General features: G+C 46.0%; 1 protein-coding gene across 1 annotated transcript in view; it reads right to left on the reverse strand.

The window, feature by feature from the left end:
• Positions 1 to 24,694, reverse strand: part of ITIH5 (inter-alpha-trypsin inhibitor heavy chain 5) — a 104,242-nt gene that overhangs the window by 72,698 nt on the left and 6,850 nt on the right. The window contains exons 2-5 of the mRNA XM_075599416.1: positions 12,902 to 12,946; positions 12,015 to 12,178; positions 10,241 to 10,336; positions 9,050 to 9,294 (exon numbers count right to left, since the gene is read on the reverse strand). Coding sequence (XP_075455531.1) covers positions 9,050 to 9,294; positions 10,241 to 10,336; positions 12,015 to 12,178; positions 12,902 to 12,946 — 550 coding nt within the window. The remainder of the gene's footprint in view (positions 1 to 9,049; positions 9,295 to 10,240; positions 10,337 to 12,014; positions 12,179 to 12,901; positions 12,947 to 24,694) is intronic.

Genomic DNA, 24,694 nt, shown 5'->3' on the forward strand with positions numbered 1-24,694 from the left:
CACAAACTCTGTTGACAGCTTGCAGTCATCTCATTTATAAAGAGGATGATGAGTCCCGTAACAAGAGAGAGGAGTACAAGCAGATCCCTCTCACACCAGTGTCACTCCTGAATCTATCGGGATGGTAAGGTACTTTAAGTCAAAATATAGTAAGTATATGAAATATAGGAAAGGCACATGACTGATACCCACGACACTGAGTTTGAATCAGGGGATGTGGAAAATAGCTGAAGCGCTCAATGCAGGTATAACCTCAAAAATATAAGCCAAACCACTAAACCAGGGTACTAACAATTGATATAGTACCTATTGTGTGATATTATGGGTACTATCCTCCTGAAGACAGGTGGTGTGTGGTGCAACCCACTCACCATCAGTCTCATTGGCAGGTTCCCCTGAACAATATACAAATACTCACATCCTGGTAGGGTAGGTAGGCAGGCTGTGCAGCTACTCAATGCAATTCAGGGAAAAAGGAGACCAAAAAGCGCACCAGCACAAACGGAGCAGGAAGGACCCAAAACAAAAAATTATTAAAAGGGCACTTAATGTGACAAAAGACCCATCCAACGCGTTTCGAACGTCACAGCGTTCTTTTTCAAGGGGAACCTGGTTTAAGTTCCGGTGTCAGCGCCTTGTGACCTTGGGCAAGTCACTTTGTCTTTCTGTGCCTCAGGCACCAAAAACATAGATTGTAAGTTTAACTGGGCAGGGACGGTGTCTGTAACATTCCTATGTGCTGCGTACTGCGCGCTATACTGTAACTGTGACGCGCTTTGAGTCCCACTGGGAGAAAAGAGCAGCATGCTATACACTTTAAATTTGTTTCACTCATACCTATCGGGTAGAGTCCAATTTGCGTCTATCTCGGGCTTTAGCTCCAACCCCTTGGATATCACCTGTGGTGTCCCTCAAGGCTCTGTTCTGGGGCCCCTACTCTTTTCAGTCTTCATTAATGATCTTCCTACAGCTTGTAAGGCAGTTGCAATGCACATGTATGCAGATGAGACAATCTTAAGGTGTATGTAAACCTCCCTAGCCTCACTGACCTGACATGTACATGACATGTACATGACATGTACATGACATGTACATGAATCTGATTTTTCAAAACTTGAATACAGGATTTCCCAAAACAAACTATTTTTAAATACTGGATAAAGTGATAGGGGAGCCCCTGCTGCTGCCTCATTGATAGTAGATATGAACGGTGAACGGTGCTTTGGGTATACAATGAATAGGTAGAAAGGGTAGAGAAGAACCCAGTGTAGCACTCGAGTTCACCCTCTGGTGATTAGTGTATGATTTAAAATAAACTTTATTGATTCAACACATATATAAAATGATGGGTATTAAAATGACGTACTAGAGGTGGTGGGATCGAAATACTGACAGCCATAGGGCTCGCAATCAATATAGTAGGTGTCTCCTGTTGTGTATTGATATCACACAGGAAACAAAATCCTTATTAAAAGACCTCTGTGAGGATAAGGTAGGGTTAATTCGACAATGTACTGTATCATCAGATCACAATAGGCGGTGTGCATAAACCATAGGTGGTAATAGTGTGACTGGTGATAACTGGTGTACTGAAACAAATATATTGTGCACCAGTAGGTATCAATATGCAGTCTGGTAAACCTTCCTACATGTATTGTATATGTACACGCAGTGTTGTGTGGAGCTGATCATAGGTAACCCCCAGGGGTTCACAGTATAGGCGTATGGTACCCTATAGTGACCTCTGCAACATGTCACCGTTAATACTGATAGATAATGTGCATAGAGTGAATTGGTGGGCACTCTGATATGACCAGCTAAACACACTGATGATCACTGCATGTGGGGAGGTGGAGGCTGTATACAGTAGTGATATAGCTTAATAGCAGTTTAAAACAGCACATATCTTAACCAGACTGCAAAAGTACTGAGTAGAGCAATAACCCTAATCCTGTAGCATAATAGGAGGCTTTAGGTGTCCATCGGGGCACCAATAGCCTATGTAACAGCGCGGGCAGGACACCGCATTAACCCGCGATCGGAGGCATAAATGCGGAAGTAATTACAGCCCTGCGCGTGCACGTGTGGAACCAGAGCCGACGCGCGCGTTTCGCGAGGGGCTTTCTCAAGGCGAAACAGTGATAGTTACTAAGGGTACCCTGCAGGTGAGCAGGTATATATAGGGAGCCTCCAGATAGGTGACGTCACTACTTAACCCTTGATGTGCCTGGCATTGCATGGAGCTGCAGCAGAATAGCAGTAAGTATACCATAGTGTGTGACTGCAGAGCTGGCACAATAAAAATCTATCTGTCTGACTCAGAGTTATTCCTAGTGTTGTATTTACATATAAGTCAGACTTTCACACAAGTATAGGTATAATAACACTCTGTTTGGGCTGCAAGGGTGATGTACAAATGATGTAATCAACTTAGTTCATTAGTGATATTCAGGGGTGCTAGGGTCCAGAGATGCCCTAAATGGATTGTTCAATAATATTAATTAATTGATAATCAGGATCTGGAGAGACCTGATATAGGCACGGCAGAAATGAAAATGCTTCTATTATTAAACACATAGATGACAGTGTATATGGTGAGCTTGGCAGGCGCCCTACATAGTAGCTGTTACAGAAAAGGAGTGTACAGGCATCCCTCATTGAGTCCTCTCGGGGATAGAGTTCCAAGTGTGTAAATCCATCTGGACTCTTTTTGGAGTAGTACCTTGTCCCAATCTCCTTTTCTCTGTCCTCGCAGGGGGTGTTCAATCCCACAAAAAGAGACCGCCTTGAGATCGCCGTCGTGACATAGATTCACGTGCCTCGACAGTGGTTTATCAGCCTTATTCCTGATGGTGCTGATGTGTTCCAGCACCCTTAGTTTCAGACATCTGCTAGTTTTTCCAACATATACCTTCCCGCATATACACTTGCCCTGATATATGACCCCAATACTCAGGCAGTTGATAAAGCTGCGTATTGGGTACCGCTTGGTGTCATCCCAGTTACCAAATTGTTTAGTGGTGGCCATATACTGACATGCCTTGCATCTCTGGCAAGTGTATGATCCGGTAGGTTTAGGGGGAAGCCAAGTCCTAGGTGTCTCTTCCACATAATGACTATGTACCAGTAGATCGCGCAAATTCTTTGCCCGTCTACTGGTCATAGATGGAAAGTCTTTCGTGACCCCCTTTAGCATATCGTCTGCTCTCAGGATGTGCCAGTGTCTCCTCAGGATGGCTCGTGCCTTAGGCCATTCTCGATTGAAAGTGCCAATAAAGCGGACCACCCGATCTCTTGGGCTCGGTGGTTTGTCCATAATGAGTGATCTCCGTGCGGTGTGTTTGGCTCTTTTGTAGGCCTTTTTGATACACCTCCTGCTGTAGCCCCTGTCCTCAAAGCGTTGTTTCATCTTGGTCGACTGGTACTCAAACTCCTGGTCAGTGCTACAGTTCCTTCTTAACCGAAGGAACTGTCCTATTGGTATGCCACTGACCTGGGCCTTTGGGTGATGGCTGCTTGCCTCCAAAAGAATATTAGTAGCGGTCGTTTTCCGATAGATAGTGGTGTGAAGGCAGCCATCATTCCCCCTCGAGATCCGCAGATCCAGAAAGCACATGGTATCTTTGCTGTGTTCCAGAGTGAGATGTAAGTTGAACATATTAGTGTTTAGTATACTAATAAACTCTTTGAGAGCTCCCTCTGGGCCCCGCCACAGGACAAACACATCGTCGATGTAGCGGACCCAGAGGTCAATATGCTCTGTGTGTACCTCCATCTCTTCAGTAAATACTACCTTGGATTCCCACCATCCCAGGTAGAGGTTGGCATAAGTAGGGGCACATTTCGTGCCCATTGCCGTAACAGCTACTATGTAGGGCGCCTGTCAAGCTCACCATATACACTGTCATCTATGTGTGTAATAATAGAAGCATTTTCATTTCTGCCGTGCCTATATCAGGTCTCTCCAGATCCTGATTATCAATTAATTAATATTATTGAACAATCCATTTAGGGCATCTCTGGACCCTAGCACCCCTGAATATCACTAATGAACTAAGTTGATTACATCATTTGTACATCACCCTTGCAGCCCAAACAGAGTGTTATTATACCTCTACTTGTGTGAAAGCCTGACTTATATGTAACTACAACACTAGGAATAACTCTGAGTCAGACAGATAGATTTTTATTGTGCCAGCTCTGCAGTCACACACTATGGTATACTTACTGCTATTCTGCTGCAGCTCCATGCAATGCCAGGCACATCAAGGGTTAAGTAGTGACGTCACCTATCTGGAGGCTCCCTATATATACCTGCTCACCTGCAGGGTACCCTTAGTAACTATCACTGTTTCGCCTTGAGAAAGCCCCTCGCGAAACGCGCGCGTCGGCTCTGGTTCCACACGTGCACGCGCAGGGCTGTAATTACTTCCGCATTTATGCCTCTGATCGCGGGTTAATGCGGTGTCCTTCCCGCGCTGTTACATAGGCTATTGGTGCCCCGATGGACACCTAAAGCCTCCTATTATGCTACAGGATTAGGGTTATTGCTCTACTCAGTACTTTTGCAGTCTGGTTAAGATATGTGCTGTTTTAAACTGCTATTAAGCTATATCACTACTGTATACAGCCTCCACCTCCCCACATGCAGTGATCATCAGTGTGTTTAGCTGGTCATATCAGAGTGCCCACCAATTCACTCTATGCACATTATCTATCAGTATTAACGGTGACATGTTGCAGAGGTCACTATAGGGTACCATACGCCTATACTGTGAACCCCTAGGGGTTACCTATGATCAGCTCCACACAACACTGCGTGTACATATACAATACATGTAGGAAGGTTTACCAGACTGCATATTGATACCTACTGGTGCAAAATATATTTGTTTCAGTACACCAGTTATCACCAGTCACACTATTACCACCTATGGTTTATGCACACCGCCTATTGTTATCTGATGATACAGTACATTGTCGAATTAACCCTACCTTATCCTCACAGAGGTCTTTTAATAAGGATTTTGTTTCCTGTGTGATATCAATACACAGATACCCAGCAAGCTCAAACTCCCACACCCACCACAAAGTGAATATATATTTATGTCAACCAGAGAGCTACTGAGCGTGGCAATTGTATATAACAAGAGACAGGGGGTGCCCAATGCTGCATCCAATTGACAAAACATATAAAGTAAAATACTTCAATAATAATAATTGGTTATTTAGTTAACCCTTTGGCCAAAGGCGTCATAAGCCTGCATACCAACGTCAAGGTATAACCAAAATAATGCAGGTCCTACACTACACTGTGAACACTTCCTTTTACCTCTGTGAGAGGGGAAACCATAATGGGTCTTGTTCCTGCAGCAAGTGAAATGACCTTCCAAGTTAAAAGGGTGAAGGAGGAGGAGTGAGTTCTGGGGGGAGGTGCCACAGCCTCCAAAGGTAAAAGGAAGTGTTCACAGTGTAGTGTAGGACCTGCATTATTTTGGTTATACCTTGACGTTGGTATGCAGGCTTACACTGTCCCAACTGTCCCACCCCTCAGTGACCTTTGGGAACGCTTCAAAGCACCTAACACTCACTGCTCTGGGAGATTTGGGAACGCTAGACAGCACCTAATCCTCACTGCTCTGGGACCACGCTTCAAAGCAACGAATCCTCACTGCTCTGGGGCCACCTCTCAACCCACAAAACCCTCACCGCCTGCTACCACAGATCAGGTACAGAATCTGAACTATATAAACATTGCTTTCAGCACTCCAACATTACACACGCTCACACAACACCGCACGATCACCTCCACACACCGCACGGACACGCAGCGCATACCGACGGACACTGCCTCTTAAAAACACCCCCCTCGACCACCACCCCCCCCCCCAACCTCATGCACACCACGAACGCACGCCACAGCTCTCCCGCTACCGCAGCCCCTCACCCCCCCCCCCAACCGAACAGCCAACGCACGCTGCTCCTCCGGAGGCCGCAAAAACCACACAACCTCATGGACACCAGGAACGCACGCCACAGCTCTCCCGCTACCGCAGCCCCTCACCCCCCCCCCAACCGAACAGCCAACGCACGCTGCTCCTCCGCAGCCCCTCACCCCCCCCCACCGAACAGCCAACGCACGCTGCTCCTCCGGAGGCCGCAAAAACCACACAACCTCATGCACACCACGAACGCACGCCGCAGCTCTCCCGCTACCGCAGCCCCTCACCCCCCCCCCAACCGAACAGCCAACGCACGCTGCTCCTCCGCAGCCCCTCACCTCCCCCCCCCCAACCGAACAGCCAACGCACGCTGCTCCTCCGGAGGCCGCAAAAACCACACAACCTCATGCACACCAGGAACGCACGCCACAGCTCTCCCGCTACCGCAGCCCCTCACCCCCCCCCCAACCGAACAGCCAACGCACGCTGCTCCTCCGCAGCCCCTCACCCCCCCCCCCACCCGAACAGCCAACGCACGCTGCTCCTCCGCAGCCCCTCACCCCCCCCCCCCACCCAAACAGCCAACGCACGCTGCTCCTCCGGAGGCCGCAAAAACATCACAACCTCATGCACACCACGAACGCACGCCACAGCTCTCCCGCTACCGCAGCCCCTCACCCCCCCCCCAACCGAACAGTCAACGCACGCTGCTCCTCCGCAGCCCCTCACCCCCCCCCACCCGAACAGCCAATGCACGCTGCTCCTCCACAGCCCCTCACCCCCCCCCACCCGAACAGATAACGCACGCGCTCCTCCTCCGCCCCTCACCCCCCCCCACCCAAACAGCCAACGCACGCTGCTCCTCCGCAGCCCCTCACCCCCCCACCCAAACAGCCAACGCACGCTGCTCCTCCGCAGCCCCTCACCCCCGCCCCCACCCGAACAGCCAACGCACGCTGCTCCTCCGCAGCCCCTCACCCCCCCCACCCGAACAACCAACACACGCTGCTCCTCCGCAGCCCCTCACCCCCCCCACCCAAACAGCCAACGCACGCTGCTCCTCCGCAGCCCCTCACCCCCCCCACCCGAACACCCAACGCACGCTTCTCCGCAGCCCCTCACCCCCCCCCCCCACCCGAACAGCCAACGCACGCTGCTCCTCCGCAGCCCCTCACCCCCCCCCCCACCCGAACAGCCAACGCACGCTGCTCCTCCGCAGCCCCTCACCCCCCCCCACCCGAACAGCCAACGAACTGGAGCTGCGCTGGGGGGGAGGTGGAGAAGGACGTGGAGAGAGGAGGGAGCAGGAGGTTTTGGTCCCGGGCAGCGCCAGGTCTCTCAGCTAGTGTATATATATATATATATTCTCAGGCAAATAAAGTGTTTTTTTTTTTTTTTTCATTTCAGGATCCAAATAAAAACCTATAACCTGACCAGGTAGTAAAAAAAAGAGAAAACAGGGAAAGGAAAGGGTATTCTTTAAACTTTGGAATTCACATTTTTTGGAAATGGAAAAGTCATCCAATTTCCTGGAAGATACTTGCAAAGAACTTTCCATCAATGTACAACATGACCAAGTTCACATACACCTGTCAAAACCAGAACCAACACCAGTGGACTTTGGGCTATACCAGACCCAAAACCAGACTATTTTCCAGGCAAAACCAACATCATAACACCAGGGCCCACTGCAAAACATTTCCAGAAATGCTTTCATAATATTTAAGACTTCTTCTGTGATATTAAAAATGACAGAATCTAATTTAAACCTGTAATTGCTTTTATTACAATTTGGTTCCCAGAAGAACTTTTAACATCAATAATGTACCTTCAGAGTATTTTCTTGACATCGTACAATCATTATCATCAAGCCCAGCATTATAGCGTTCTACAGCCAGGCTGTGACAATGTAGCTCAATCACATATAATATCCATATAACCACTTAATTGGTAACATGATCACACCAACTATTTTTATTTTAAATCTCAAAACATTATTTTTACTCACAAGCATAATTATGCTTATTGTTAGCCACATTAATATGACTGTACAATGCCCCTGACAGCCATTATTATAGTGTTTATCAATGTTATTGCTCCAATATCTGCTAACATGGTCATTGCCGTCTCTACTAATGGTCTTAATATCCTCACGCTTTCTGCATTCCACAAGCTGTTTTTAATTGCAATAAAGTATTATTACTACTTCTACCATTTATTCAATTATTATTAGCATATAACACAGGCAACACAATACATATTCCAATAAAGAATACCATTTGTTTTCACCGTAATGGCCATTAAACTGGTCAGCAGTGCGCTGATTATCGCAGAAGAGTTGTAATTAAATGATTAAATTCAGTTTTAATGAAATTCTATTATGATCTTTATATCCCCTCAAAATTCTCATTAACCCCTTCAGTGGCAGAAGAGGCTGGCAATAAATTGTGTTGTACATGGTTTTAATCAGTGATCCTCACTGCTACATAAGTCAAAACTAGACAATGCAATGCAGGTGCACAACAACAGAACTCGATTTATCGATGAAAATACCCTTTTTACATCAAAGGGATTTCCATTGTTGCCAATGGTAATAAACCAAATTGCAGGAAAACTTTCATGAATAACACCCATAGAATTTGAATGGCTTGGTAACGGTTATGCATTTTAGAGAGCACATTGCCATTTTTTTGGGATGGAAATGAAAATTCCCCATACAGGCGCGCCGACGAGTATTCTAAAACTTGCCTAAAACTTGCCTTTGGAAAATCTGGGGCTATCACCAACAGGATCCAGGTACATGCTGGGTACATGCTGCAACATTTCAGTGACATTTCTGCAGAGGCTAATGGCCCATCGGATTTACACAGCAGGGGTCCCTGTCAGTCCCATTCAGTTTAAATGGGACTGCCAGGGACCCCCGCTGTTAATCCAATGGGCCATTAGTCTGTCTCCAGAAATGTCACTGAAATGTTGCAGCATGTACCCAGCATGTACCTGGATCTTGTTGGTGATTGCCCCAGATTTGTTTTACAATACTCGTCAACACTACAGTACTAACGTCACTTGAAATCCATCAAATCAGATTTGTCATAAACCGCACTTACCAGTATTTCTACTTCTCTGCTTGTTATTTTGGAAAGGAGGGACCTCCAAAGCGGTAATTCCAGAGTTCTCCCATATGTTCACCTCTACCAGTAGACGCCCCACTAACTGCTGTGGCCGGACACTGATGGTATGTTCATACATTCCAAGGCGCCTCTGTAGGAGCTCCTCATACATCAGCAGGAAAACGGCCTTGTTCTGTCCCGGGATGGTCGCCGAAGCTTTGAATGTTTCCATTCCATTCTCCCTGCACAAAAACATATCATAAAACTGATAATGGCGCCTATAAATTTCCAAGTGATTTACGGTTGCACTTCAGATTCAATCCTGCAGCCACCGCTAAAACATGTTGCATGAGAACAGCGATCAAAATCAAACTACATTCCATATAAGGAGATGGCTAACGTCCCTCCCGCAAGTGGACCATTCCCAAGACTCTCGCTTAGAACCAATATCATCAACATGATAACACGAGGACTGCTGTTTCTTTGGTAGTTTTGACTCACTGGGGGTATTAATTAAACTATGATGGTGCTGATCGTGGTTCTATTGCATGAACATTCCTATTGACTTTAATGGGGGTTTGTGTGACTGCGCCCCGAGTGGCACTATCACTGTTTAATTACTAACCCCCATTAGGTAGTATAATGGGGAGACTCCCAAACAGTAATAGCACACACCCTAAAGGGGAACATGAGTGAAACAGGGCAACACTGTGATAAAATCAGATGAGTGAATCCTAGCTATTAATTTAACCTATGCATAGCTCGTTGGCATGAACCAATAATACAATTAAACAATCCTTGGAAAAGTCTGGGCACAACGCCTATACTCTTATGGTGCAAAACAGAAGTACTTGCAGAAAAACCATTGCTTTTAATGTTATTTAATGATAAAATGAGTGATGTCTTTACACGACTTTTGCAGCAGAGAAACTACGGTGCCAGAAGGTGTCATATGGAATAGCAATAATTAGTCTATATGGGTCAATGTTATTTTTTCAGCCTCTTTGATTGTTAACAAGAACCAACCAATTCCCCCTGTCAGAGCATAATAATTCAGGCACATAAATGATCTTGAGTAGAAAAAATGTATTACATTTGTATTCCTGTAGTTGCTAACGGTCTTCACCGCGATACTTTACTACTCTACAAATACACTGGTTAGGTGGCGGTTTCCCGCGCCTTGCTTACCCAATGTCTCCAGTTCCCAGGCTTTTCTTGTGTTCGTTGCTTTCCCCAGTCTTCTTCCATGTAACTTCACTGTGGTACGTCCGGCCTCCAATAATCCTGCCATCCATAGGAGGGAAACATTACTTTCTTTCAAATGGAATGTGGTTTGAAGGAGTATTCGGGACAAACACGGAACAGTACTTAATCAGTAAAATTAGCATATACTTGGGAGTATTTCACATGGGTGTAAACATTAGAAACCATGTGCACGGTACTTCCTTCAAACCGCGCTCACTCCTGTGACAATACCTCGCAAGCTTAGTCCTGTTTATCAGCTTAGGTGAAGCGATGGTGTTGAGGTTATGTTGGAGATGGGCTGTAGGAGGACGTCTGAGGACTGGGACACAGAGTATGATGCCAAGCCAACTGGGTTAATTTCAGCTCCGTGGCACCCTTGCTTCTCAAGATCCTTACCTCCGTAGGAGGCTGTGTGGGGCTATCAAAATGGTGGATGTAAAGCTCCCACGTTGCGCGGGCCAATAGGAAACCATGACGTCACCCCATGCGGCTTCCTATTGGCCTGCGACCTGGACTGCTACCCTGGCTGAGCGGGTGGGTCTTCCATTACCCGCGACCAGAACCTTTAAACCTTATAGGGGTAAGTATCTCAGGAAGCTCTCAGAGCTTAAATGAATGGGGTTCAGCTCGGGAGACGCCCCTGCTTCCCATCTATAACATTTAAGAAGCGGTGGTACTAATATACTATTATTTAACAATGGGGGGGAATATTTGTTGACCATGTTTTAGAAATATTTATACAATATCTGTGCTTAGAAAACAGGATAAAGGAAGACAGGCTTCCTACAATAAATCCATTAGCGGAACAAAAAAACTATCAAAAACTGTCAATAAAAACTAGTATTAGTCTGGGGTTATAAATAAAGAAATAGTGGTACTCTGCACACCCTAGTACCATCAGATTTCGATCATTGACTATAAGCACATACTGTCCCACAAAGAGTATAAAAAGCAATGTCTCCGCCCTGCCTATTCCGTACAGTTCTAAGACTGCTGGGCTCAGGAGTAGAGATGTGTACAGGTATCTGCAAAAATGTGTTTATTTGCTAAACGTTTCACCCCAAAGGGCTAATAATGCTGTGCAATGACTCTTAGGTTATGGTGCATGACTTATTTACAGTTTCGGCATGAAGCCAATCGAGTGATGTTAAAGAATTTCTCAAATTATCAATTTAAAGGAGCACTCCACTCTAACGAACCTAGCATTGCGTGATTGGAGAAGTTCCTCCGGAGCTGAACGGCACTATTTTTAGCTCTTGCGATCCCTATAGTTTCCATGATACTTACTGGTGAAGTCACCACTATTACTCTATGGTGGCCATTTTGTTTCCCCTAAGGGAGAATTAAACCCAGTAACTTCATCGGTAGGTATTTTGGGAACCGGACAGAGCCCGGAGCTGAAAATAGTGGCGTTTGGTTCAGGGTAACCCTCGGTTCCCACCAAGTAATAATAAATGGGGGTTTAAAAAAAAAATGTTAAAAAAAAAAAGAGGAACTGCAACTTTAAATCAAATTACAATAAACTTTGACTTAATCCTTGGCTAATCCCTTGCAAACTCTGACAAGGTTAAGATTTGTTTGTGGCTGATACAGGTCAACATTCCACCTGGCTCGTGACCTGGGGCATAAGTTCTGCACATCCCCTCTCTCGCCAGACGTTCTGAACATTCTCACTGCTGCCACTCCCCTCCTGAAGAAGAGCCGGTGTGATACCTACATGGTGAAGTTGGAGATGAAAGCAGCCGCTGGAATCTGCACCTGGAACACGGCTTCCTTGGCTTCGGCGCCCCGGTTCAGCATGGTGCAGGAGACCGCGGTGAACGCGTAACGGGATATGATGGTGGATTTCACACTGAACTCCGCAACCAGGGGTTTGGTTTCCTTGGAGGAGGGGGAAAAAAATAGATATATTTATTTTATTAATATCCCGCTGGCAGTGAAGGTGTTAATATTCTGAAAAGAGAGAACTGCCACCTCTTTATTAAGCCCCACAAATATTACGAAATAGAAAACCCATGAGGATTCCAACAGGAAGTGGTCTTATTAACCAATATCGTTTTTCTAAAGAGATGTGTACAGTATGGAGGCAAAAGTAGTACAAATAGGGGGCAGAGTTCGACAAACCTATACATTTGCTCGCCCCGGGCGAGTGGATTTAACCCCCGGGCGAGTAAATATTGGCCCAAGCAGCACACGTTTGGTACTAGGTGGCGAGTAGATTTTTTTGTGTGGCGAGTAGATTTTTTGGTGATTTGTCAACCACTGATAGGGGGTATAAAAATTGTTCAAGATGTGTCATAGAAAAAATCCTATTGATTTGAATGGGTTTTTGTCCTTTGAAACAATTCAGATTTTTGCCCCAGAATGACACTGCTGTTGCCGTGATAAATATTTCAAAAAATGACCAAGTGGTATTACTACTTCAATAATAAAAAAAAAATTAAATCCCTTGTAATCTGTGCGAGTTGGACGTAATTTTAATCACTTTTCTAACCCCCTATAACCTACATGTTGGTCTAATGAAAGGAATCACTCCGTGCAAAAGAATCAAGTTATCAGGCAATACATTTTGCATCTGTATGTCTCAAGGTGTAGAATACATACCCTCCTCTGCATGTAGAAAGCTTGTCTTGGGACTCGAGAGCCAACCTACAGAAGAGAGGCACACGCTGAGTTTTGCTCTTTTTTTTTACCCAGTGTTTATAACCATTTAGTTGGTTTCCGTCTTCACTTCTTTAAGGTGACCTAATAAACCCTTTAAGGCTCCTATTCAATATGCTATGAGGCTCCTTCCCAGCGCTAGAGAAGAGTTCAGCCCCGTTCAAATGAAAGCGACTGATATCTTCTTCGGCCCTGGGGAAGCAGCTCCACAGCATGCTGAATAAGAGCTTTACTTACAAATATTGGGAACGATGTGAGGCGTTAATCCCATACCCGCCCGCTTGTAAAAATGTCCCTTCATCTGTCCTGTGCTTGAGAGGTTAATTTAACTGGGCAGAAATGCCCTACACATGTCCCTCTACCTTATTTTAAAGCCAGCCTTGCCTGCCATTTTGATGCCCTCTGCTCTGGGTTTCCGATGAGCAATGTATCACAGGCCTCTCCAGCAGAGAAGAGGTTAAAGCAGCAAAACATTTTTTTTTAAACTGAATCAGTTCTGTAGTATTAGATAATACAGACGGGCCCCACTAATACGGCGGGTTCGGTTGCCGACCCCCGCCGAAAAGCCCAACATAGCATTTGTGCGCTCTGCACAAAAAAACAAAAAAAATTCACCTGCTACCTCCCGTCCCTCCTTCCTCCTACTCCGTCCCAGAATGCAGCATTCCGGAAGCAAACGGAGGCGAGCCGAGAAGGGATTGGACGGGAACCGAGGAGGAAAGGGAGGGGGCGCGGGCATGAGCGTGCATGATGCATCCCAGCACGCTGGGGGGGGTGAAACGGACGCCGTATTCGCGGAATGCTGAGAAACGGGGCCCTACTGTAGTGACTGTTTATTTATTATTCAACACCTAATGCCTTTTTTAATGAGTTATAAAGCATCCTTTGATTTCTGCCGCAGGTTTTAGCCTCCCCACCTCCCATGCAGTGCAAGATCTTTGCAACACTTTCCTATTCGTGATAATTTGTTGCCAATGTTCCCAGCAGTTTGAGCTGCAAACTGTAACAATAGATAATGTTACCTTAGTAATATAAGGATACATTGTAGCTGCTGAGTTACACTGACTGAGGGATTGTTTGAAAATGCAATGCAGCCATTATATTAGGCACACAATCAGGATTGTGACAGATTTGTGACAGGAGCACCAAACGATTGCCAGCTTATGTATGAATGCAGAACGGTACATTGTCACATGCTTAACATATAAAAGTGGGGAAGTAGTATTGCTTCTTTAACCAAAAGGAAAAGAATAAAGATGCAGCAGCCCCAATAAAGGTAACAAGATGGCCTATTGACTTTAACCCACACACAATTACTCATGTTTCCACTTTGAATAAAATCTTCTGACATGGGATTTCCTCACCCACTGAATTTGTGTGTGTGCCAGTATGTTTTGGCAAGTGTGTGACTCTCAGCTGAGGTCAGTGAAAATATGACTTCACACAGCACATCCACACATGCAACGAACCTCGCACATCAGAACTGGGCACGGCGCCCTTACTGATTAATGTATAAGTAGGTCTCTGATTAGGTGACATGATAACATACACTCCCACAGCAACATCCCAACTCTGGGACTCATCCGTAGTTGAGGAGATGCTGAAGGATTGATGCTGGGGTGTAAATGTGACAACATCACTGTCGATAGAACGTGCAAAAAAGGGATGTTATGTAGCGCTAACCACTATATGTCCTTAATATTCATCATGTAAGCACAGAATTTGTATCCTCTACAGCAGGGGTTTGCAAAGTAGGGGGCGCGGCGGCTACAGAGGTCCCACGCTCTCCCCCAAGGCATTTATATGAAATGCCAGGGGGACTGAGCGAGGCCTCTGCAGCTTCTCCTACCTATCTTCGGCGTCGCTTCGCCATGGTAACCAGCGTCAAATGACGCCACAGGGTCACGTGCTGTTGCCATGGCAAAGTGACATCATGTGACCCCCAGGGTATCATTTGACACCGGAGCCGAGGAGGAGGGGGGGCGCGAGCCGGGATGTAAGCAGGCAGAGGGGGGCGTACGTTAAAAACTTTGTGCACCCCTTCTCTAAATGGTCTATAAATCTGTTGTTTGAAATAGACAGAGACAACATAGCTACAGTATAAGTATTGGCCATTACTGTGTTATCCATTGAATATATATGCAAATTGTGAAGTGAATAGAATATGAGCTTTTATTGTGAGGGCTATCTACCAATATAATAAAAAGTTATTTTTTCCATATAAGGATCACCTTCAGATTGTCTATTGTATACTAATACAACCAGTTAAAAAGTTTTGAACTGGTGAGTCGCCACTAAACCAAGAATGTAGATACAATTATGTTACCTTCAAATTGCATATCTAAAAAAGGAAACCCGGTAACAAATTATATTTTTGATATGTAATCATATATCTCTCCTGAATATAAATTCACGTTTCAAGTTAAATCCTTGTGATACTATTACAAAAGTAGAGATTGCTCCGATCCCAATGTAATTGAACCGTTTTTATTGTTCATATGATGTTCTTAAATGTGTTTTAAATTAATCAAATATGTATGGTTCACTCACAGTAATCAACCCGATTTGCTATTATGCATACCTCAAAACACCTGTGACATTAACCGGACTCAAACATGAGACACTATTTAAGAGCATAATACTACCCCAAGAGTCAATATCCCTGAGGAAGCGTATATGCGAAACGCGAAGGTGTGACTCTTACAGGCCACCGCACCTTCTTTGAGAAGCATCAGAATCCAAAACTGCTTGCCTAGCCCTGACGTCTGGCACTAACAGCGAACGGACGCACACCCAACCAGAGGAAACCGCCGCCGATCCGACCACCCTCAGCGGTGCACGAGCTGAGGTAGGAGAGGTGAGGTGATCGCATTCCCAACCAGGTGACAACTTGGAGGAACGGGTGATACTGGGCAGCGGGAGCGGAGGAGACCGGATGGAACAGACCCCATAGACCGCAGCTGGTCTAGGCTGGAAGTAACATTCGGATGCATACCAATGTATAGGTGGCTGTGAGTGCGTTTATTTTATATTTATTTTATTTAAAATTTTATATAATTAATTTTTGTTACCAGTCCTTTTTTATTAAATTCATTAACCCAGCTACGATTTTTGGGTTAATTGTGCAGAATCTCCCATTCTAAAGCACTTGAAGAATATATATAAATCCACATTTCCTGCTTGCATAGTGAGCACAGCAAGACACTCCCAAGAGTTGTACTATTTTTGTGTGAGGTAAATGATAAGAACACTTCCAATCCCCATATAGGGTATAACGTATTCAGGAATTTACCATTATAGTATATGGGAAGTGACAAAAGGATACCTGTAAGAGCTGTAATATTAATTGTGATTTAATATACCACATACCAAGAGGGCACTCGGAGAGCTTTTCTGTGTAACATCACATTGTTTTTTCTCATATCTTCCATATATCTAATCCTGTTGGACTGAGTCTACGGAGGACATCACTTTCTTTACCACTGACCACAGGACTGTGCTTCACTATCAACATGGGATGCTCAGCAAAGAGCCTTATGGACGTTAAGCGGATGTGCTTCTAATAATTTGTTGGTTCTGGAGAAAAATTTTTTTTTTGGTGAGGTTGTGATACCTTTTAATGGGGAAACATGAGAGATCCTTGTAGGTGAGATTATAGAGTACAGAGCCTCACAATGATGTTTTAAAAACTCTCTCCATTTCATGCCGATATTTCATATATCTTTTACCTCTTCAATGCCAATAGGGCCTGAATTAATAGCTTTACCAATTTAGGAATAAAAGCTGAACTGCATAAAGCACAATAACAAATGTGTGTGAATATAAAACGACAAAGTGCTTTTAATGCAAACAATATTCTTATACTGAAAAAGTTCTGGCACCATTCAAAGGTCCCTTTGGTCTGGACTGGTCTTCTACTGTATTTTTTTTATTAACACCTATGTGACATTATATACTTTTCTTCTGTGTTCTATGCTCTATATGAATATGTGCTTAACAATGTGCATATATATAAGGCATTTTTCCAGGTTGGACATGAAGAGTGACATTTCTGTTGGCTTATGATAATAAAGAGATCTTACATACACCCCATTCACACACAGATCTTAACTTGAAATCCGCGTATTACTCAATTGAGTCCCCAATGGGGACTTCTACAGATACCTTTTAGAATCTAGTGAAGAAAGATTTCAATAAACGTTTGTTCTAAGAAAATGTTTTTTTAAAGTAAACGTAAATCTGCAGGAGAGAAAAGCAGTGGGAGATCTTACTAACGGCCCTAGTCTGGACATAAGGCCGACCCAATAAGGGGGTGAAGAATTGTGGTCTAGAACAGAAGTGATTACTATGTCGATGAAGCATACAGGTTATTGGGGGATGAAACTTCCTACTGTATTTTGAAATCTGACCCCACTGTAGATTATCGGAAAGAGTTTGGTAACCTTTTAGGCAAAGCCTAATATAGGACAATTAATAAACATGAGTTCTCTTTACTGCACAATAGGTCTCCCAGGGTACCACCAGAGTCACAGATGTTTAGTGAATCTCCTTGGGAGGTACACTGTGTCGGGAATCAAATGCTTAACACCAAACTGGTCATGTCACGTGGATATTTTTAGATATGAAATCTTATGTTATGGATTCAATGTCAATTTTAACATTATTTGAAAATGTTGAACGGAAGGAAGACTTTAGATGGGTGATATGTGACATGCAGTCCGGGGTATACTTTAATACATCATCTTCGAGGCATTGGTTCGACTGAAAGACATTTGAATGATGATATCTCTCTCCAATACATAAAACGTTTATTTTAGATCACAATAGGTTTATCCGTACACATCATTTTTTTAATTTAAGTTTTATTTGCAGGTATATGGTATCACAATAGGCACCAAATTTGCTCCCAACGACGCCACTTTGTTCATAGGTAGCTGGGAGCAAAACTCAATTATCATACTTACTGTTAGTGCGATATTTTACATTCTTTACATAAACTTTTAAGATATACTGATCTTTGCTATGGAAATCTTTCTTCTATCTTTCATTGAGGACCATCTCTCCTGAAGTTAGCACGAGTGAAGATTTTGCCACTGTTTTGGATCTGTGAATATACATTCTACTTATCGTGAGTAGGCACTCTGTAGGAGCCAAGTCAACACTCTTTATTGTTATTTGTTCACATACATCTACTGTACACTTACTGTAGATCTTTGATGTTGTTTTTCTCCTTATGCCCCCCTGGATTGTGAGAAGAAATTATGTTTGTAAAACCCAGGCACTTTATCTGCAAGTTAAATGTCATCCGCTTTTTTATTTCTTAACAGTAATCACGTTAGACTCTATGGTATCACAAAGCTGCCTTTGTGCATTCGGATAATAGGCTTGGCAGTATGCTAGCATTAGATAGTAGATAACTGCAGGGAGAAGTAAATTGGACTCTTACTCATCCGAGATATACAATAAGATGTTCAACACTAACAGCTCAAGGTAGAAAAAACTCATAAGAAAACCCCCAAGTTATTTGCTTATTAGAGAGGGGGAGTAAATCGTGCAGGAAAGCATTGTGCCTCGGGGAGAAGAAAGGTTAACACATTCACGTGTGTTGTGAGACTTTCCTTTATGGTACTAAATTGTCACAAGCACACAATCCAGAATCATACAGTATCATTTGTCTCTTGCATGCGCAATACGTTTGGGATAAAGCTCAATGTGCACTGCACAGCCCCCAGCATACTGTACTGCTGCACTGCACAGCCCCCAGCGTACTGTACTGTGTCACTGCACAGCTCCCAGCGTACTGTACTGCTGCACTGCACAGCCCCCAGCGTACTGTACGTCTACACTACAGGCCCCAATGTACCATACTGCTGCACTGCACAGTCTCCAGCGTACTGTACTGCGGCACTGCACAGCCCCCAGCATACTGTACTGCTGCACTGCACAGCCCCCAGCGTACTGTACTGCGGCACTGCACAGCCCTCAGCATACTGTACTTCTACACTACAGCCCCCAATGTACCATACTGCTGCACTGCACAGCCTCCAGCGTACTGTACTGCGGCACTGCACAGCCCCCAGCATACTGTACTGCGGCACTGCACAGTCCCCAGCATACTGTACTGCTGCACTGCACAGCCCCCAATGTACTGTACTGCTGCACTGCACAGTCCCCAGCATACTGTACTGCTGCACTGCACAACCTCCAGTGTACTGTACTGCTGCACTGCACAGACTCCAGCGTACTGTACTGCTGCACTGCACAGACCCCAGCGTACTGTACTGCTGCACTGCACAGACCCCAGCGTACTGTACTGCTGCATTGCACAGACCCCAGCGTACTGTACTGCTGCACTGCACAGACCCGAGCGTACTGTACTGCTGCACTGCACTGACCCCAGCGTACTGTACTGCTGCACTGCACAGACCCCAGCGCACTGTACTGGTGCACTGCACAGACCCCAGCGCACTGTACTGCTGCACTGCACAGACCCCAGCGCACTGTACTGGTGCACTGCACAGACCCCAGCGTACTGTACTGCTGCACTGCACTGACCCCAGCGTACTGTACTGCTGCACTGCACAGACCCCAGCGCACTGTACTGGTGCACTGCACAGACCCCAGCGTACTGTACTTCGGCACTGCACAGACCCCAGCATACTGTACTGCTGCACTGCACAGACTCCAGCATACTGTACTGCTGCACTGCACAGCCTCCAGCATACTGTACTGCTGCACTGCACAGACCCCAGCGTACTGCACTGCACAGACCCCAGCGTACTGCACTGCACAGACCCCAGCATACTGTACTGCTGCACTGCACAGACCCCAGCGTATCGTGTATATACCTGTAGTAGCTCCCTCCCCCCTGGATTCCTTTAAAAGCAGACCACTTCCACTTCCTGGTTGACAGCTTAATGTTCCTTGTGGAGCACACCTGAGATACCTGTGAGATATACTATATATACTACATGTGCAGCTCAAAAGTAGGTGCTTGTGGATTCTAGTCCTGTTGGGTCTGACACCAGTACACTATTCCAGCCATTTGTGCCTTAGGCATATCAATGCTACAGTTGGTACAGTATAGAAATCCTTTTTAGGAATTTTCAGATGAGACTCTGTGACGGAGTGGCCTGTAGGCAAGGGCAGCTAGACGCATAGACCGAGGGTTCTGCTTAACTGGATTGGTTTATTAACCACAAAACAGCAACTAAACAATAGAGCTATTGCCCCTTTAAGGCAAAACAAAAAATAATAAAATAAACACCTACTCCTTTCAGGAGACTAACTACACTTTGTTGTGGACCTTTCTAACGGCGCTGGCCAACTAACCTGGTTCCCAGCCCAAAACATATGAAACAGTATTTAGAAAGACAGGGAACAATAGTGAAAGCCTTATCTGACATTGTTGCAGGGATTCCTTCACAGGGTCTTCGTGTCGCTCATTCACTCCTTCAGGAATGCCAGTTCTGGGGAGCAATCTTTATCCTGGGTGTGATTCCCAGCTGGACCCCACAGGCTCTCTGCTGGCTGGGAGAAGTCTCTCTACCCTCCTGGGGAATAACCTAGCTTTCTGTCTTTGGCAACTTCCTGCCTTTTATAGCTGCTCAATCAGGAGTTCATTGTCCACACCTCCCAGTTCAGGTATGCAGTCTCCTGATGTTTGGAAAGGGAGTTAACCTCTTCACCTTTACAGACTCATAAAAATATACTTTGCATAGCCACTAGCACATCTCCCAGGGTCCAGACCCCCAGGACAATTAAGAAAAGGGCGACATAACTGGAGGGCTAGGTTCCTTCAAGAGAAAAGGGTTAATTGGTGATGAGATTAAAATGTGAGACAGCTGAAGTCTTGAAAGTACTTATACTGGTGGCAGCTTTGAGAGTCTCAGGTAGATTGTTCCAGTTGTGAGGTGCACGGTAAGAGAAGGAGGAGCGACCGGATTCCTTGTTGAACCTTGGGAACGTGAAGAGTCTTTTGGAGTCAGATCTCAGATGATACGTGCTGTATGTGGTAGGGGTGAGGAGCTTATTCAGATAGGTGTGTAGCTTGCCAGAACATATTTGAAGGTGTAGCAGAGTCCCCTACCATGCCTCCGGTGTGGGGGATCAGCCCGGCTATTGTCCGGAGCTCCGCACGATCGGGAGTGTGGGGGTGGCCATATTGGATAAGCACACATGTGCAGTGCGGCAAGGCTCGCATGCGCAGTCAGGAGTGTGGTGACCATTTTGACTTTGGTTCCGCATAGAATACAGAGGAACTACAAGTCCCAGAATCCTTAGAGGGAGACACTACCACATGGGACTGTCCCAGTGAATGGGATTAGAGCAGTTGGAGGAACAGGATATCTTCTGCGTGCGGGGAGCACGCGCTACAGTCTGACAGAGGCACCGAGGAGACAGGTAGTGTCCAGGGAGAAGTAGCATCTTGGACAAGGCCTAGACCTTGCCCCCTAGGCCCTAGTTAGGCCCTAAACCATATCAAGCCAAAGTCAGCTCAAGATAGGGACACTTCCCATTATACTTGTGACTGTACTACTGTACCAGTAGACAGACATCCACGCGGCGATCTGCGGCCTAGGACCAGGCCACAGTACTTTGAGACATTGTGTGAGACCCTCCAGCTGGAGCTCACACCACGAAGAGGATTGGGACCCATTAGGACAGAGAGGAATTATGTCGGAGGCCCCGCTGCAACACACCGCGCCAAGCAGCACCTGGGTACTGGAGTACCCAGGCAGGTACCCAACATGCACCAACATTAACAGGAGGTAACGCTACATCATATTTGGTTGGGATTGCCGGGACGGACAGCAGGGGTTATTGGTGCCGCGGCACCCTCAGTACTTTGGGGATAGCACTCAGTGTTTGGGGTCACAGCATTATACTGTTGGTACCTGATATTGTGTGTTATCTATGTTTAGTGTGTGTACAGTAAATATCAGTTATATACATTGAGTGGTGTATTACTTAGTGCTGGTGTATTGGTTCCTGTGAGGGGTTATCCCGCCAACGCTGGGATCCCTCATACGTGGAGTTGCTGCACGCAAGGAGATAGAGCTCACCTCCGGCTCCCAGAAGCAGAGGCCTCCTGTGAGCAGGCAGGTACAGCAGCATGCGTAGTTACCCGCGTAGTTCCCTTAGGCGTAGGGAAAGGGGGATACAAAGGCAAGACAGGAAAAACGTACTTTGGGTTTGCACTCAAGGGATAGCTAATCTAGTTCTTTGAGCATTTCGCAGTGATGTCCGTTGTAGTTACATTGGAGAACAAAGTGGCATATTGAGTTGTAGAGGGTGTCTAATTTGCTAAGGTGAGTTTGGGGTGCTGTACCATATACTATGTCCCCATAGTCTATAATTGGCACTAGCATCTGCTGTGCGATACGCTTTCTGACCAGCAGACTTAGGGAGGATTTGTTCCTATAAAGTACACCTAGTTTGGTATAAGTGTAGCCAAGTCTCCTCGGACTAACATTTTCCTGGCCATGACCTCACTGTAAGTCCCTATAAAAAGTGGGCAGTGTGGGTATGATTCCTGAGGGGATCCGTTATAATGTTCAGTGTGTGAACCGTGAAGATCTCCGCCCTCACAGGTATGACCTCAGCAGCCACAGAATACACTGGTAGCAAGACCATTTCCCAGAGGGTGGGGGAAGAGGGCTACATTTGGAGGCGCTGCTGAGATACATAGGCATCAGGAAAGGTTTTTGCAGCAGAAATCAGAGCCATGCTTCTGGTTTATGGACTTGTGCACTATCTGGACTTGGGTTTAAAGTTGGCAGCTATGCACTGCACTTCTCTGGATGAAGTTGGGGACAGCTTCCCGACGCGCCACCGGGTAGGGGGTCACCCACACCCCTTATACTACCGCAAAGTGTTGGGGCGTACCTCGAGGCACCACCGGTAACGTGGCTACCCAGCTACTGCTGCAAATTGTGGGGACATACACTGAAGCTCTACCGGGGAATTGTGCTGTTGGGATAAGGAAGTTGGAGGACTGGGGTCTAGCAATCTAGGCTTTGCAGCTCTGCTCTACCCTCTCTTGGGATAGATTGGCAGGCATCTGAGGGGGGTGGCGATCGAGTCCCACAGCTGAAGGAGCTGCCCTATACCCTAGCAGTCCCCTTAGATAGATCACTTTGTGGAAGCCCCGCGCTAAGAAGCCGGGTGGGAGGGGGGGGAAGGTCCTTGAAGCAACACCCAGGAACCTGTTGCTCCCCATCAGCAAATGACTAAGTAAGGCCTGGGGGTAGTTCCCTGAAAAGACAACGTGCTATGAGAAGAAGATGGGGCAGTTACCTGAAGCGACACCAGGGAGCCTGCTGCCCATCCAACAAAGAAGATTATGGGGATAGGCCTCGGACGCATCTCCACTGACCTTATTGCCTATCCAACTTTACCCCTACGTATGGTATGCAGGTATATGAGGAGGGGTGCCCGCTCCTCAGGTACCACCACGAACCTCTGTTTGAGGAGCTGCAGCCTACCCAAAGCAACCCCAACAGGGAGCGCAAGGACTGTGCTTTTACTACTCAAAATGGTGGTTCCCACTCAACGGGAGACCGCATGGCATCTTGTGCAAGAGGTTGCAAGCTAAAGTTGCTAAATATGTTCTGCAAAACATCCTAGGGTTGGCGCGGAACCTGACCGCGCCCTTCTAGCCAAAAATCCGGTATTGGCACAAACACCAAGTTACACCCTGCTTCCCTAGTGGCAGTTCTTAAAACCAAAGGGAAGAGCTATGGGTGTATCCTTCTGCTGTCCTGTTTGAGTGTGGAGATCCAACTTTACTTGCAAGTGGTAGCCTATTCCAGCCGGATGATGTGATCATCGGATGATGTGATCAGCGAAGCGGACCCTGCGACGGAGACGACTGACAATGCTGATCCTCCTGTCTCTATGCCAAATGTGACTGACAGTGTGCCTACTGACGATGACTTACCCTGGTGGGATCCGAATTTTAGGGGTTATGTGCCTCATTTAAAACGTACAAGGTTCTTGTTAAAAAGGGGATCACATACCGACCATTGGTGGCAAGATGGGTATTTCTCTGCAGAGCAACAAGCAGAGGTTATGCATGAGCGTTGCACTAAATTGGAGGAAGGCCTTTTCACCGAACAACCAGGAGACTTCTCAACTAGCGAGCCTATGTGGGAACAGTATACTGGGTCCTACCAGGCTAGGTCTACGGCATAGTTTAACCAAGTCTAGTCGCGCCGATAGGGTGCTAGTACAAAAGTCCAGAGCGTAGGGATATAATTACCCCTACCTTCCAGAGGATCTACTGCGCCAGGCAGAAATGCGCAAGGAAGAGTGGGTGCGTGAAGCTATTATGGAACATGTAATGCAACGCGTAGGCAGTGCTCATAAGCGAGAAGAAAGGTTTGCTTTTCTGAGCAAAACTTGGCACATCGGCCGCAACATACACCCAGATAGGGTTGAATACATCACCCAGGATGGCTGCAAACGATGCTTCTCTGTGACCATTTATGACAGTGACAGGAACATGGTGCGCAAACCTGACCATGCTCATTATTATTGACGGTCTTATTGTACTGCGTACCATGTTAACTTTGGTTATTGCATTTCAATGTTCAATGTATAACTGTATGGCAGATGTTACGCCTTCTGCGCGGACGGAAGGCAATTTAAAACCAAAAGGAGAGTGTAGCCAAGTGTCCTTGGACTAACATTTTCCTAGCCATGACCTCACTGTAAGTCCTTATAAAGGTGAGC

This window comes from Ascaphus truei, chromosome 5 (assembly GCF_040206685.1).
Source record: "Ascaphus truei isolate aAscTru1 chromosome 5, aAscTru1.hap1, whole genome shotgun sequence".
Classification (NCBI taxonomy): domain Eukaryota; kingdom Metazoa; phylum Chordata; class Amphibia; order Anura; family Ascaphidae; genus Ascaphus; species Ascaphus truei.